Source organism: Oratosquilla oratoria, chromosome 42, assembly GCF_046742065.1.
Source record: "Oratosquilla oratoria isolate Oo_2021 chromosome 42, ASM4674206v1, whole genome shotgun sequence".
Lineage (NCBI taxonomy): Eukaryota > Metazoa > Arthropoda > Malacostraca > Stomatopoda > Squillidae > Oratosquilla > Oratosquilla oratoria.
Window position 1 is genome coordinate 36786467 of NC_134818.1, and position 16145 is coordinate 36802611.

The following is a 16145-nucleotide window of genomic DNA, read 5'->3' on the forward strand; positions in this document are numbered from 1 at the left end:
GATCCACAACAACCTCTACCTGTCGTTAACCTACGCTGTTCTTCACCAATTACTTCCCACTGTTCCTCTCCTAATCCTCTCTATCAAAACCACTCCCTATAAGCCTTCCCCAACTACCACCCAACAAACTGATTCCTTCTGAAACTACCTACACACCACACTTGACCCCTTTTCCTTCGTAAAGTGGAACTAGACAAGGCTCGCCTTCCAGTCCTCCGGTATTCGACCTTCTTTTAGGACAAGCATTAAACAACCTCACTCAAGCAAGTCCAGCATCACGGTACCTCCCCCTTTTATGACATTGTCCACACTACACATATCCAACCCAGGTGCCTTACCTGTTTTCCATCATTTTATAATAACTACTTTTCGCCTCATCTTCTTCTTTATTGTCTCCTCCATATTCCTCATTTATCACTGTCATATTCCCTAGTGCTTCTCACAGCCAACTACATTTCCCTCCCTATCCTTCACATTTATTAGCAACTCCCTAAAATACTCTGCCCATCTTCCAGTCACTGTCGTCTACTTTTATATCCATTATCATCTCTCCAACTGCACCTTTTACCTTTTCTTCTCTATATGATTCGTCTTCTCTTACTCCTCTCCTTATTTCCCATCCATCGAAAACATCTTTTTATTATTTTAAGAAAATTTCTGTCATACTCCTACCCCACTTCACATTCTGCGCTCCTCTTTGCCTACTTTATCTTATGCTAGATTATACACGTACCGTGGTGGCCGTAGTCGTTTCATATTGGTCGAAATTGTACGAGTCTTTTCATAATGAAGCTCATCGTTCGTGTTTACATGTGCTAGCCACCTCCCTCTCCCTCCCGCCATCCATCCCTCCAACCCTCCTCCCTTCTTCCACCCTCTCTCCTCCCTTCCTTCCTTCCCTCTCGTCCTTCCCTCCCTCCCTCCCTTCCTCCGCGTCCCTCCCTATCCTTCCGCCGTCCCTCACCCTCCCTCCCTCCACCCTCCCTCTCTTTCCCTCTCTCCCTCACCCTCCCTCTCTCTCTTCCACCCTCCCCTCACCCACCCTCCCTCTCTCTCTCACCCCTCCCATCACTACTCTCCTTCCCTCCCTCCCTCTCTTTCCCCCTCCTTCCCGCCCTCCCCTCCCTCCCTTCCCGCCTTCCCCTCCCTCTCTTCCCTCCCTTCCCCTCCCTCTCTTCCTCCCTCCCTGTCTTCCTCCTCATCCCTTCTCATCTCCCTCTCCTCTTCCCTCCCTCCCATCTTCCCTCCCTCACTCTTCCCTCCCACCCCTCTTCCCTCCATCCCTCCCATCTTCCCTCCAGGTCTCTCTTCCCCCCCCTCTCTCTCTCTCACTCCTTCTCTCTCTCAGCCTCCCTCTCCCTCCTCTCTCCTCTTTTTCCTTTAAAATTGTAACATAATTGGAGGGATAATCTGGCCTTGAGGAAGGATTAATTTGCTACAGAGGGTTTTATTCCCCTCGATTTCGCCGATGCATATGGACAACGTGTGTTTAGTTCATATGGAGGTTGTATAAAGAAGAGCATTTATCCATTTACAAACAAGAGAACAGAGGGGAAGGGCGAGGGGGGGAAATCTCTATCTGTATGTTGGAGAAATTGGTGGAGGCAGAGAGATTGAGATGATGAGAGCCATAGTGAAAGATAGGTTGAAGCATGCCCCATGTTGCCACATTTCCATTTTTGCCCAACGCCGGAACCTTAATAAACAATCAAACCAGACGTAACTTAACCAAACCTAACCTAAGGTGGCTTAACCCAACCTAGCCAAACCTAGTCCTATAGGGAGTTTGGGGAATTGCGACTTAGCAACATGTAATTTGGCGAAATGGGAAATCGTCAAATAAAACGGGAGAAGAGAAGGAGGGGGGAGGGGGGGCAGTAAAAGACCCGAAACCGGGGGTCTTATATCTAGACGCGTGACTAAGCTCCCCCTTCTCCCCCCGGGGGGGCTTCCCTCGGCTGAATAAGATCGCCTGTCACCTCAGCATCCAACGATGGATGAAAGAATGACAGCCGTTCCCTCCTCAAGCATCTCGGACGGCCTATGAATGATTGCATTTCTTTTTACTCCTCCCTTCACACGTTTTTCTTATTTTCCTGTCATTTTTGTCATCTTTCTCAAATTCCTCGTTCTCTCTCCACTCTCCTCTCGCTCATCTCCTCTCCCTTTCTCTCTCCCTCCTCTCATCATCTCTCTCATCTCTCTCTCTCTCTGTCTGTCTCACGTCTTTTTCCTCACCAATCACCCCCACTCTCTCTCTCTCCTCGTCTCTCTCTCTCTCCTCTCCCTTCGCTCTCTCTCCTCTCCCTCCGCGCCCTCTCTCTCTCTCTTTCCTCTCCTTCTCTCCTCCCCTCCCTGTCTATTCTCTCTTCTCTCTCTCTCCTCTCTTTCTGTGTGTGGTGGTTTCAGATCTCTGACCCTATCTTCACGTGCTTATTAGTTCCTTGTCCGCCCACGTCTTGCTCCAGTTTCGCACTTCCTCGTCCACGCCCTCACACCCTCCCCTCCCTGGCATCCTTCCTCTTTGTTCCATCGCGCTCTCGCTCTCTCTCTCTCTCTCATCTCTCTCTCCCTCTCTCTCTCCTTCATCTCGCTTCTCTCTCTCCTCTGCCGTCTCATCGTCTCTCTCTCTCTACTCTCGCTCGCTCCTCTCTCCTCTCTCCTCTTCTCGCTCTCTCTCTCTTCTCTTCACCTTCGTCTCCCGTCGCGCCTCTCTCCATCTCCTCTCTTCTTCTCTCGTCATTCTCATCTCTCCTCTCCCTCCCTCTCTCTCCCTCCTCATCCTCTCTCTCTCTTGCCCCATTCTCTTTTACTAACCGACGGGGCTCCCCCCCTTTAGCTCCCCCTCTTTTTCCACTCTCCCCTCCTTTAATTTCCTCTCTCTCACTTTCCCCTCTTCTTTGGCCTATTTCCGCGCTTCCTCTGTTCTTTCTTCCCCTATTAATTTCGGTGTTCTTGTTTATATTGTGCCGCAATTCTCATCTCCATGCATGTATGCAAGCCCCACTCCCTTTCCCGGGCCATTGACTTCCTCCTCCGCCTCCTCCTCTCTTTCCCCACGCTTCTCGTCCCCTTCCTTCTCGTCTTGTTACTCCAAATTCTCATCTCCTGCTCCATCCGCCACTCCCTTCCTCCTCCTCCTCCTCCTCCTCCTCCTCCCTCCTCCTCCTCCTCTTTTCCCCACAAACTCGTCCCCTTCCTTCTCCGTCTTACTCACAAATTCTCCTGCTCCATCCGCTCTCCTCCCTCCTCCTCCTCCTCCTCCATCCGCTCTCTCCTCCTCCTCCTCCTCCATCCGCACTCTGCATCCTTCCTCCTCCTCCTTTCTCCTCAGTCACTGCCCCTTCCTTGTTCCTCCATCTCCTCCCTCTACTTCCCTCCCCTCCTCCTCCTTCCCTTTCACTGCCCCTAACCCTTCTCCCCATCCTTCCCCTTATCCTCTCGCCCCTTCTCTTCCTCTTCCCCTCCCCCTCCTCTTCCCCTTCTTCTCCTCTTCTCACCTCTTCTCCCCTTCTCCTCCGCGCCTCTTCTTCGCCCTTTTCTCCTCTTCTCCTCGTCACACCTCCCCCTCCTCCTCCTCCTCCTCCTCCTCCTCCTCCTCCTCCTCCTCCTCCTCCTCCTCCCCTCCTCCTCCTCCTCCTCCTCCCCCTCCTCCCCCTGTTCCTCCGCCCTCCCCTCCTTCCTCCTCCCCCCCTCCTCCCCTGTTCCTCCCCTCTCTCCTCCCCTTGTCCTCACTCTCCTCCTACTCCCCTTCGCCTCCTCCTCCTCCTCCTCCTCCCCCTCGTGCTCGCAGGTTTATACGGTCCGAAACAATCACAAACCCTCCTTTAACATATACCTTCTACTCTCTTCTACACCCTCTCATCCTCCACTCCGCCTCCTTACCAACGATCTTCATCTCCTAAATTCCTCCCCCACCTCTCCCAAGTCCTCCATATCCTCCTCCTCCTCCTTGGCCCCCTAATTCCTCCATCACTTTCCCTACTACAAACTCCCCGCCTACTCCAACTCCTTCCCCCTAACCACCTTACTCATCCTCATCCTCTTCGTCCCTCCCTCCCCCCCCGTTGTCCTCTTCGTCCTCATCCTCCCCCCTCTCCTCCTTTCTTCCTCTCCCCCTCTCCTCCTCCTCCTCCTCCTCCTCCTCTCCTCCTCCTCTCCTCCTCCTACTCCCCCCTCTCCTCCTCCGTCCCCTCTCCTCCTCCTCCCCTCTCCTCGCTCCTCCTCCCCCTCTCCTCCTCCTCCCCTCCCCTCCTCCTCCTCTTCCTCCGCTACATCCTCCCCCTCTCCTCCTCCTCCCCCTCTCCCTCCTCCTCTTCGCCTCCTCCTCCTCCCCCTCGCCTCCTCCCGCCCCCTCTCCTCCCTCCTCCTCCCCCCCTTCATCCTCCTTTTTTTTTTCCTCCCCCTTCTCCTCGGTCCATCTCTCCTCACCACCACCGTCACCCTCGGCCTACGGCCTTCTTTTATCCCACCTCCTCACACCTCGCCCCTCCACATCGGCCCCTGACCTCCACAGCCTTGCCCTCCTCGCCTTACACCCACGGCCCCACCTGCACCCTTGTCCCTCCACCCTCCCTCTCAGGCCGCCCTCTGTTCCCACCTCAAACCCTTGCAGACAACCTTGACCCCCGCCCCCCCCCCCCCTTCCTCCTCCCATCACCCCGCTCCTCCCTCCTTGGTCCGTCTTCTTCGCCCGCAGCACTTCCTTCTCTCCCCCACCCCCCTTGCCACACCCCTTATCCTCACCCCCACAACATTCTCATCTCCCCCCCCGTACACACACGTCTTCATCCGCAATCACGCCCCCCCCCCACACACACACACCCTCATCGCCTTTGTCTTCATCGTCACTTCGATCGTCTAAACCTTTACCCCCACCCCCACCCACTCGCACCCTCTTCACCCCCATCCCTACTCCCTCACACCACACTCCTCGTGCCTTCACTCCCCCCTTTCCCCCGCCCACACCGATCCATAGGCATCATTTCTCCACCACGGCCCCCCACCTCTTCTCCCCGTCTGTCCTCCACCGCAGGCCCAAATCTCCTCCATTGACCGCACCTCTCTTCAACGCGTCGCCTCCTCCTCCTCCTCCTCCATCTTTCGCCTCCAACGTTTTGTCGGAACTCCTCCACAACCCCTTCTCTCTTGCTTACCCTGTTGTCGTGGCCTCCACTCACTCCACCCCCTCCGGTCCCTACCCTCCCCCCGTTCTCTCTGCAGCCATCTCGTCCTCCCACCCCGCCCCTTCCTCTGGCCTCCACCTCCTCCAGTTTCTCCTCTCCATTTTCCACCTCTTCCACCCATTTCTTCTTCACCACAAGCCCATCTCCTGTCCATTACATCAACCCCCTTCCCCTCGTATCCACATCTTCCCCTCAGTTTGAACCTGTACTGGTTTCTTCTCTCTCTCCCCCCCTTCCCCGCGTCCGTCCACCCCCCCCCCTCCCCTCCCCTCCTCGCCCCTCATCTCCATTGCCCCCTCCCCTCGCCAACACATCTCTCTCCCTTACACCAACACCCTCTTCTCCCATTGATACACTTTCCCCTCATCCACCCTCTCCTCCCCATGTACTCTTCCCCTCATCACTATTTTAAACCTCTTTCTCCACTTGCACCATTTCCCCCTTCTCCCTTCCCCTCTCCCCCCTGTGAGATATTGTATGTATAAGTTTTAAATACTTTTGGGATGTTGATGACACCCAAAATGGACCAGAGTCACAGTTTTCTTGTATAGTCGGAGACTCGTCCTCAACCCAAAAAGAATGCTGGCCACTTTTGAACTTGTACTCTCCCTCCATTCAGCCAATGCCCTCCTTAAATCTCTCCTTGACCACCTCCATGATGACTCCACAAGGTGGAGTATTGTCCCCAAGACCAGTACTCCACTAAGGTGGGGTATTGTCCCCAAGGACAGAATCGCTGGTTACTCTTGTTCTTGTCGTTCTTGAGACTGTCTGGCTGAGCAGTCCCATCTCCCTGAGTAACGCCATGGTTGAAACAGAGTATGTTGTGTTATTGGTATCTACAATTGTGTACAATGCAATCTTCCATAATGTATTGACTAGTATCGGGTGAAGTGTTACATCCTGGGTGGTTATCTGTGATGCGGTCATCCAGCCTCTGTGGTTGTTGCCGCTTCTAACTTTCCTTGCCCTGTCTCTTCTTTTTACCTTGTCTCTCTTTGTGTCACCCCACCACAACCTCTTCACTCCACACACCTGCCTTCCTTTCACCCCACACCCATTCTTTTTCCTCACTTCCACCCCTTTTCTTTATCCCACCCCACCTCACCCTTTTCCCTCAGTCACCCTTCCTCTTCATACACTCTACTATTCTTTCTCTTTGCTAAAGTCTGATTGACACGGGATTAGTTTTAGTAGCTGCTAGTACTAGCAAATTGTAAACTACCCCTCTACTTGACCAATGCCAACGGAAAGTTGGTCAACTTGCCTCTAAACTATCATATTTTCAACACTTACTTGCCCAGTAAATTAACTTGCAGCTAGCACTAGCAGCCACTAAACTAGCCACATGTCTACAAGGCCTAACCTAACCTGTTGTCTTTAAAGGAGTTTTTCCTTTGTTAAATAAAACCATAAATATTGACATCAATAGTACTGTAAGACACATTACAACAGCAGAGTGTGATTGTCCAAGTGAATAGAAGCAATGGTAAACTACATTCCAGAGCAAAAACAACAACTGTAGTGACATTGTAGGGGAGGGAAAATGTCTACTGTAAATCTTCGTTGTTTACAAGTTCATAATGTCATTCATCACTTCATCGTGAGGTCCTGCCCTTTGCTGAGTAGAATAGTCGGACATTAGCAAGAACAAAGCCTATGAAGGAAGAATCCCGCTGTAGTGAGGGAGTAAGAGAAGTGATTGTTTTGTTTCGGAACCTGATATCTCCTCTCTTCTCCCACCTTCTTTGTCTAACTCTCCTCTCTCTCTCTCTTTTTCATCTTTCTCTTTTTTTTTTTTCTTTCTTTTTCACAAATTTCTCTGGAATATGTGAAATTGAATTGTGCACCTTGAGAAGCCAGATTTCAGGATGTTCCAAAACAAAGTTCTCGAATTCGGCCCATACCAGAAGACAGAATTCTAAATCACAAGCTCTTGTGCAGAACTTCAATGGACAAGGGCAAACAAGTCTTTGGGCAAACAAGTTTTTTTCGTCTCCTACTTTCTCTTGCATCTCCTCTTTACTTCTCTTCTTTTCTCTTCGCTTTATCTTCCTTCTCTTCCCATCTCTTCCTTGTGTCTTCTTTCCCTTCCTTTCATTTCCTTCTCTTCCCTGTTCATTTATTTTCCTCCCGTGCCCTGTCTCTTTCACCTCTCTTGTCCCCTCTTTCCTCTCAAACCCTCTTCTCTCCACTCTCCTTCCCACTCATCACCCTCCACTCTCACCCCCTCCACTCTTCTCTCCTTTCTCCCTCCCATTCTCTCCCCATTCACTCCACTTTCTTCACTCTCCTCTCCCCTTTCCCCTTCTTTTCCATTTTCTCTCTCCTCTTGTCCCCTCACTTTCTTTCTTCTTTTATCCCTGCCTCCTCTCTCTGCTATCCTTTCTCTTCCTCCCTTGTCTTCTCCCCTTTCTCCTGTCCTCTCTTCCTTCCTCCTCTCTCTTCTCTCCTCCCTTTTCCCTTTTCCTGTCCTCTCTCTTCTCCCTCCTCTCCTCTCTTCCCTTCTCCCTCCTTACCCTCTTTTCTCCCCTTTCCCCTCACCTCCCTCCTCCCTCCCCTCTTCTCATCCCTTTCCCTTTCCACCTATCCCTTCACCCCTCTACCATCCCCCCTTTTTCTTTTCTCTGCCCTGGCAGAGATACATGGGTGAACAATTTCATGTGACAGAAACTATTGCCTGTCTTGTTTCACACTGGACCTGCAACTGCAACTAGTGACTGCCACTTGCCCTGGCAGTATGAGCACAAAGGGCAAAAGTGATGGCTTGTGTGGAAACTACCCAAGGGGTGGGTGCTGAAACTTGGTTATTTTAAGAGAAAGTTAGAGAACTTTATAGATGGTGATGATAGGTGGTAATGGACATGGAACTGCTTAGTGTAGGCCTTATGGTCTCTTGCAGTCGCTTCATTCTTATGTTCTTGTTTCAGTAGTAGCAGACTACTGCAAACGACTAATTTTGCATTCTGAAGAGTTGTTGTATGATCACTGCTTTTAAAAGAATTTTCTTATTTTAATTTGTTAATTGTTGTTTTGCTTTTCCCGCAGGGCTGTGATAGTGGTTTGAGTGTAGGAACTGAACCAGAGGGGGATGCCTCCACAGATGTCTCGTCAACCACCACCACCACCATGCTTCCACTTGGACAGCAAGAGAGAAGTGGTAAGTATTTAACATACTGTGTTCATTGAAATTTGTCATCTTTTTGGTAATGAGCTATGTTATCTGTAGTATGGATCTTTTTGTAAAATATATTTGTTAATTTGCTATAATCTCTATACCCAAGAAATAACCACACAACCTTCTTAATTTATTGTCAATGATGCCTTGTAAACTGTGATTTTATATCCTTTGCAACAATGATGTGCTCTGAAATAAAGTTCTCGATTTAGAATAAAGTATGTAGTGTGCACCATTATAGCAAGGGCTAACGATTATAGCATTTTAGCAATGGCCAAAGAATGGCATCAAGAATTTTTAAACTTATCTTTATAGAAAACCCCATTCTGTGTAGCTGTATTCATAGTTGACAGCTTCAGTACCTCGCTGCTAGATTAGATATATATGCATTTATGTATTTATGATGCTTGTCTTCAGATGACTGGATTTGTTCGTTTTTCTTGTTGTAGGTGGTGAGGGTGGTCAGCTTGAGGGTCCACTGGAAGCAGGACAGGTTAGTGTGTGTGAGGAGGGATCCTGTCGTACTCACAACCATAACCACCACCAGCACCAACCCAACCGGCCTGTCCAACCACAAGTGTCCTCTCAGGGATACAAAAATGTCAGGGACCACTCAGCTTCTGGTACCAGGGGCTTCTCCAATAACACTAAGGAACCTCCTCCTTACCTAAGTAAGGACCAGGTTGTTCCTCCTGCCAGTGGTGGTGGTGGTACTGGTCAAGCAGTGGTGACTGGTCACTGTCCAACCTCTTCCTCTTCCGCATCCTCTTCTTCCTCCTCCACTTCTTCCTCCACCTCCTCCTCTTCCACCTCCTCTGTCATTACTCCAACTTCCTCTGACTCTTCACTGATTATTTCTTGTGCTTCTTCTACCACCTTGGTCTCCACTACCCTTTCTTCTGTCCGCCCTCCTGCTGTCTCCTGTTGTAGCAGCTCCATGCTCCCAATCTGCTCTCCTGTTACAGCACAGCAGAAAGAGGTGTTACCGGAGACTTCTGTGCCCTCACAGACCACCTCTCCTGTGCAACTCCCTCTACCTCCTTGCTCCACCTGTCCCTCTACAGAACCTGCTACAAGTCACCACAATGGCCAAAATCACCACCAGCACCACCCTAGCCAACACCACCACCACCACCACCATCACCACCCAAGACACCGGTTATCCCAGGGCAACAATGCCTTTCCCCGAAATAGAAGCGGCACTTCCTCCCCTGCTTCTTGCAAAGACCCTGCAGGCACCACGAGCCTCCAGAATGGAAGTGGCGGCAGCAGTGGCAGCAGCAACAGCAAGTCGCAATGCGCAGGGGCTCCGTCAAAGGTACAGGGTACAGTTGTCACCTTCCCAAGGTGACAGCAATAGACTGTTTGGGGTATTGTTTTGGCATTGTCCTGGATCCTCCTTCTCATCCTCCTCATCCCCTACTCTATCCTCCCTCTGTGAAAGGGAATTATGCTGTTCTTGGGGTAATGGTGTTCTTTCTCATTCAGTGGTTGCATTTCAAACCATGTGTGTAATTTTTTTTTCATGTGTAAAAATTTGTCTTGTTTTGTGAAGAATGGATTATATTTTCAGGGTAGTTGTGGCCATTGGTCTTCTGCAGTAGACCAAGGCAATTTATTCAATCAATTGATTGAACCATGTACTTTGTTCCCTACCGCAGTTTCTGACACTGGTGTTGAGATCACTTTTTCCCGCTTTTGTCATCATTTTATTTCTGATTATCTTCAATCTTCCCATCTTCCCTGTTATGTGTTCTCCCACCTTACCTTTTCTCTTTTATAACTTAACCCAAGTCTTCTCCCATTTTATTTTCTTCAGTTATTTCCTGTTCTCGCTATTTTCTTTCCTGTACTACTTCCTATTTTCTTATTCCAGCATTCTGTCTCCCATTTTCTTCCCTTTTCTCAAACTGTAGTACCACTAACAGGTTTTTGCTGGTAGCAGTCTTGCAAGATGGACATCAGAGAGAATTGTCTCCCTGCTGTCAGTGTGAGACAGCATGGACCCCCATAGAAAATGGACCCCCACTCAAAATACTAGATTTATATATATATAAATTTATAAACAGGTAACGCATCAACATTGTTTGTTAAAATGTCTAACCTAACATATGATGAATTGCATATTTTTGTGGGGGTCCATTTTCTGCTGTGGAAAATGGACCCCAGGTCCAATTTCAGGGGGGTCCATATTTCATTTTGCACCAGTCATCAAGACTTGTCAACACCCTCACCTTTGTCAGGAGACCCAGCCCTAAGGGCTGACACGGTCTTCATACAGGACCTAAGATCTCTTTCAATTTTGACTATATTTCCTTCACTTTTTCATAAGGAGAGCTGACATTTGATTTCTGCTTCGCTTCTACATACATGCATATGCCAATGGCTTTTTCCCCCTTACAAGGGAGGTACCCAAAAACAGGCATAAAATCCACTCTCACCCATTCCAGCCCCACATACTTCACTCCCACTCACCCCCCCCCTCCCTCCCTCTTTTCTTGGCTCCTGGATGAAGGGTCATCCCTGCATCTCACCCACTGCCCTGGGTCAAGTAATGCAGCAAGACACAGCACATCCAGAGCAAGGCCACTTCATTTAATCAGTAATCCCCACTCTCTGTCCCCTTGTGCAGAAAAAGAGAAGACGGGAAGAAATCCCTTCAAGTTGCGTCAGAATGTCATTCACACATACTCCCTTCCCCACCCACTCTCTTCCATGCATCACAGCATCATCCATACACAACCATTCTCCACTCACCCCTATCTTCTGTATTCTCCCTTTCTTCCTGAACAAATATCCTTTTCTTTCCCAATGCCCCTTTTAGGGTTGATTCACACTATCGGTCCGGTCACGCTCCACTCTCGCTCTGCTCTCGGTTCTGAGGCATTCACACGTACGGTCCGCTCTCGCTCCCGTCATCGCCCCTCCCTCGATACCAGTAGAAGTCTTACCATCAGTTACGAAGGAAGTGTGACTTTTCTGACGCCGAGTTGGCAATAATCGCTATTGCACTTGATGAAGAAGAAGAAGAAGGAAAACAAAATAGAAAAAAGAAAGAGATTGTGGGTTCATCCTATGTTGCAAGATAGGAAGACTGAAGGAGAATTTCATACTCTGTATCCTCGTCTTATTGATGATGAGAGTAAATTCCACAGCTATTTCAGAATGAACAAAGGAACATTTGAGAAAATACTATCCAAAATTGAGGATGACTTGAAATGTACAAGAAGATGCTGCACTTCCTGGCACTGATGTGCTTGCACCATACGTTATAGTGGGAGATGAGGCTTTCCCGCTGAAGAGAAATTTGATGAGGCCCTACCCAGGTTCACAGACTGAACATAAGATAGAGAAGAGGATTTTTAATTATAGATTATCTAGAGCCAGGAGGATAGTTGAGTGCACATTTGGTATTCTAGTGCAAACCTTCAGAATATATTTAAGGAAACTTAAAGCTATGCCTTCTAACGCTAATGCAATCATTACAACAACATGCATACTTCACAATCTGATACACCCAAATGCTGTTGCATTACCAGATACTGTTGTCATGCCTCCATCAAACACAGTACAGTACGTCCAATGAGAGGAAGAGGGGGAAATGCTACAAAGGAGGCTTTTGGCGCGAGAGAAACACTGAAAGATTATTTCAGCTCCCCAGCTGGTTCAATGCCTTGGCAAAATGATAAAATATAAGTAGACAAACAAACTTGTGTAGGAATATTTGTTGAGTGAGCTAAGGAGATGCATTTCCGCAGTGGATAATAGGTTGTTATTATACATATGGAATTTCTTTCTTCGGTTAATAATGTGTATTTTTTTCTCTCAGTACCTTGGCAATATGATAAGTATGCAAACATTATCACTGTAGTGCAGCGAAGTCAGGTCATACAGCTCTGGTTTACCTTTTGACTAATTCTATTAGCATTTCATCTAAATCCACAAAATTAAAGTAAGTTTTGTAGGTTATATTGTATTCAGTTGGTGCTTATGAATATCCTCGCTGTACGCATTGTCATTGTATCAGTGATAAATAAAAAGAATGTATTTTTATCATTTTTCTAACTTTCTCATGATCCCATTGTGGTGTTTCCTTTGGATTATCCATGGTTTGGTAGGACAGAGGGTAACACTACTTGCTTATATGAAGGCTGAATCTCGACTGGAGTGGAGCAGGACCGTGGCAACTGAGTTCACACTGGCGCTCACGGTCCAGTCTCGCTCCAGTAAAAATATCTTTTGACGGAACCGTGACCGGAGCGAGACTGGAGCGAGAGCGCCAGTGTGAATGCTTCCATTGAAATTAATGAGACAATATTGGACCGGACCGAGAGCGGAGCGGGAATGGAGCGCGACCGGACCGATAGTGTGAATCAACCCTTACCCAGTCCATCCATCTGATCCTTGGTCACGCCCTCATGTTCACTCCTTTCACCTCTGCCTACCACACCTCTTTAACTAATCTTTCTTCTCTCATTCTTTCTATGTGTCCAAACTATCCCAAAACTCTTTCATCAGTCCCATCTCCCAAATCCCTTTCCACTCCCTCTCTCCTCTTCACCTCCTCGTTTCTCACTCTATCCAGCCTAGTAATTCCTACCATACTTCTCAGGCATTTCATCTCTAACACATTTAAACTCTTCCTCTCTCATGTTCCATGTTTCTGCCCAATACAGTGCTGTCAGCACAATCACTCTTTCATACAATCTCCTCTTATTATCTATTCCCAAATGTCTATTTCTCATTACACTTTTTAATCCCCAAAGGCATTCACTTGATTCTCTCAATCTCCATTCTAATTCCTCCACTACTCCCTTTCCTGCCACATTTGCACCCAAGTATCTATAACTATCCACTTCCTCCATTCTCTCTCTCCCTTAATACTCACTTCCAGTCTGCTACCACTCTCCCCTTGTACATCTCATCACCTTACTTTTACCCACATTTATCTTCAACTTAATTATTTCTCATACTTTCCGAGACTCTGTCACTAACTTTCTGAATCCCTCCCTTGATCCTGCTACAAGTGCAGTGTTGTCAGCAAATGACAACAGGCTTATCTCCCATTTTCTTTAACCATCTCCAAGCCCCGACCCATTATCCATGCATTTACCTCTTGCACCACCCCATCCATGTATAAATTGAATACCCAAGACGACATAACACATCCCTGGTGAAATCCCATCTTTTCCTCAAACCACTCACTCTCTCCATTTCTAATCCTAACACAAGCTCTACTACTCTTGTAAAAACTCTTGACGGCTCAAAACAGCTTTCCTCCTATCCCATATGTCTGCAATACCTCCCACAGTGCCTTCCTGTCTACCCTGTCATAAGCCTTTTCCAAATCCATAAAGGCTCACAAAACATCCTTACCTTTTCCTAAAGCTTTCTCACATATCTCTCTTACCACAAAAATCTGATCCATGCATCCTCTACCTGCCCTAAACCCACATTGTTCCTCACTAATTATTCCCTCTCTTTCTCTCCTAATCCTCTCAATCAAAACCCTCCCATAAGCCTTCCCAACTACATTCAACAAACTTGTCTCCTTTTCCCACATACAGTGGAACTATACAGGCACTCCTCCAGTCCTCTGGCACTCCACTCTCTTTTAAAACCCAACATTAAACAACCTCGTCAGCCAGTTCACTTTCACTGTACCTCACTTTTTTAGACATTCCACATGACACCCATCCAACCCAGGTGCCTTACCTGTTCTCATAATTTTTATAACAGCTTTCACCTCATGTTTCCATATTTCTCTCCATTTTCCTCTATCATTTTCTTAGTGCTTTCCACTACAGGTACCTTTCCCCCAATCCTCCTTCATATTTAGCAACTCCCTAAATACTCAGCATATCTTCCAATTACCGTCTCTTCCAGTATCATCTCTCCATCTGCACCTTTTACCCTTTCTTCTCTACTTGATTCATCTCCTCTTCATCTCTTAATTTCCTATGAAAACATCTTTTTATTGCTTTAAAAAATTTCTGTCATACTCTTACACCATTTCACATCTGCTCTCCTCTTTGCCTCCTTTATCTTATGCTTTACTTCTCTCCTCTTTTCTTTGTACCTCTCATATGATTCTCTCGTCTCATTTTGTAACCAATCTGTGAGTGCTTGTTTCTTCTCTTCTACAACCTTCTTTGCTTCATCATCACACCACTCACTACCCTTCCTTCCCTCCTGCTACAGTTATAAACTGCTGCCATAGAAACTATACCACAAACGGGCAACAGCCCAAAGGTTTTCCTGGAGAGATCAGCCTAGGGACCATTGCCAGCCACTGTGGAGGCTATAGGTTTCCAGAAAGTCAAAATCAAGGTCACAAATATTATTTTTCTTTTACTGGTTTTTCTTTCCATGTTCTCAACTCTTATTTTTTTCTGTATCCATTCCCATCCATTCCATTTACCCTCTCTTCATCACTCTCCTATGGTCTCAAACAATTTTAACCTTTTTTCCCACCCCCTTCTTCACCTTCCGCCTTCTTTCCCCTCCCTTTCTCCTTCTTTAATTCCTCTTCCTCCTCCTCAGCCAGAGCCCTTATATGCCTAAGTGCCGTCCTGGGGCAAAGTTGTCAGTGATGCCCCCCAAACTGTTACTTCCCATTTCCACCATTTCTTACTGCCCATTATAGGTATTGGCTTGCAAAATAATTAAACAGATTTTAAAAATGTCATTTAATGGCCCTATTGCAGAAAGGATAAAGGAAAAATATTTCATATTCTGTTGATTCTAATAAAAAAAATTGTATATTACAGTTAAATATTCAGGGCTCCTCTGATTTATTTATTTATGTATTTATTTTTATATTGTTATAATATGACCCCCCTCCTATGTAAGGGTCCTGTCCTCATCTCTCATCCATTTCCTCTTTTTCCCCTTTCTCACCAAATGTCTTATGCCCTTAACTTTTTTCTCTTCTGTATTATTTTCCCCTCTCTTTCTGTCCGTCTTTCTCATTCTCCATTTCCCCTTACATATATTCTGATTTTTAATTCTCTTTCTCCCCAATTTCTCAGATCACTATTCTTCCACCCCATGATTTCCATCTCTTTATATCTCCTTATATTACCCCATCCTTAACATTTCTGTTGCCTTAATGCTGTCATACACATGTATTCTCTCTCTACCCCCTTTCCTACCCTCCCTTTCTCTCACTTCCCTCTTGCCTCATCCCTATTTCTGTGTTGCCTAAATTCCATTTTAGTTGCATCCATATCTCTCAGTACTTAATTTTTTCACCTTTTTCCAATTTCACTGGCTATTGTGATATTCTCCTTTAATATTGAAATTTAGAATAAAAGACTATTTATAGAAAGGAAGGCTGACATGCCCCTGACTACACCACAAATTATTTAGTATTCTTAGAATCCTTTGTACAAATTTGATATCTTCTGATGTAAATCACAATCAATCTGTCAACTTCTTGCAAGAAACCCATGACTCCCCAGTAATGGGACCTTTCGCAGTGAGCGATTTGATACCAGACACCGCCAGATTTTGTATTTCTTGCCGGAAAATAAATACTTTTTTGGGCAAGTTTTATAAGCTTACAGAGGTGTATCATTGTACATTATTGTGTCTGAAATTTAAGTCAATTAATTTCATGATTGCAAATGGCATATAGCATTGTTTGAGCCTCTATTTATAATTACAGATGATATTCGTAAAACAGCCTATAGTTGTATCAAGCCAAGCAATTTGTCATTTTCTACAGGCTTCAATGGACGTATACTGATATATACTTTCATTTGAATGCACCAAGCAAT

The 16145-nt window shown here is 46.8% G+C and overlaps 2 protein-coding genes across 2 annotated transcripts in view; one reads left to right on the plus strand and one right to left on the minus strand.

Moving 5' to 3' along the window:
* Nucleotides 1–16145, minus strand: part of LOC143021761 (uncharacterized) — a 184667-nt gene that overhangs the window by 13155 nt on the left and 155367 nt on the right. The window lies entirely within an intron of this gene.
* LOC143021367 (uncharacterized) overlaps nt 7927–16145 on the plus strand; it is a 57076-nt gene continuing 48857 nt past the window's right edge. The window contains exons 1-3 of the mRNA XM_076178802.1: nt 7927–7975; nt 8188–8346; nt 8814–9682. Coding sequence (XP_076034917.1) covers nt 7927–7975; nt 8188–8346; nt 8814–9682 — 1077 coding nt within the window. The remainder of the gene's footprint in view (nt 7976–8187; nt 8347–8813; nt 9683–16145) is intronic.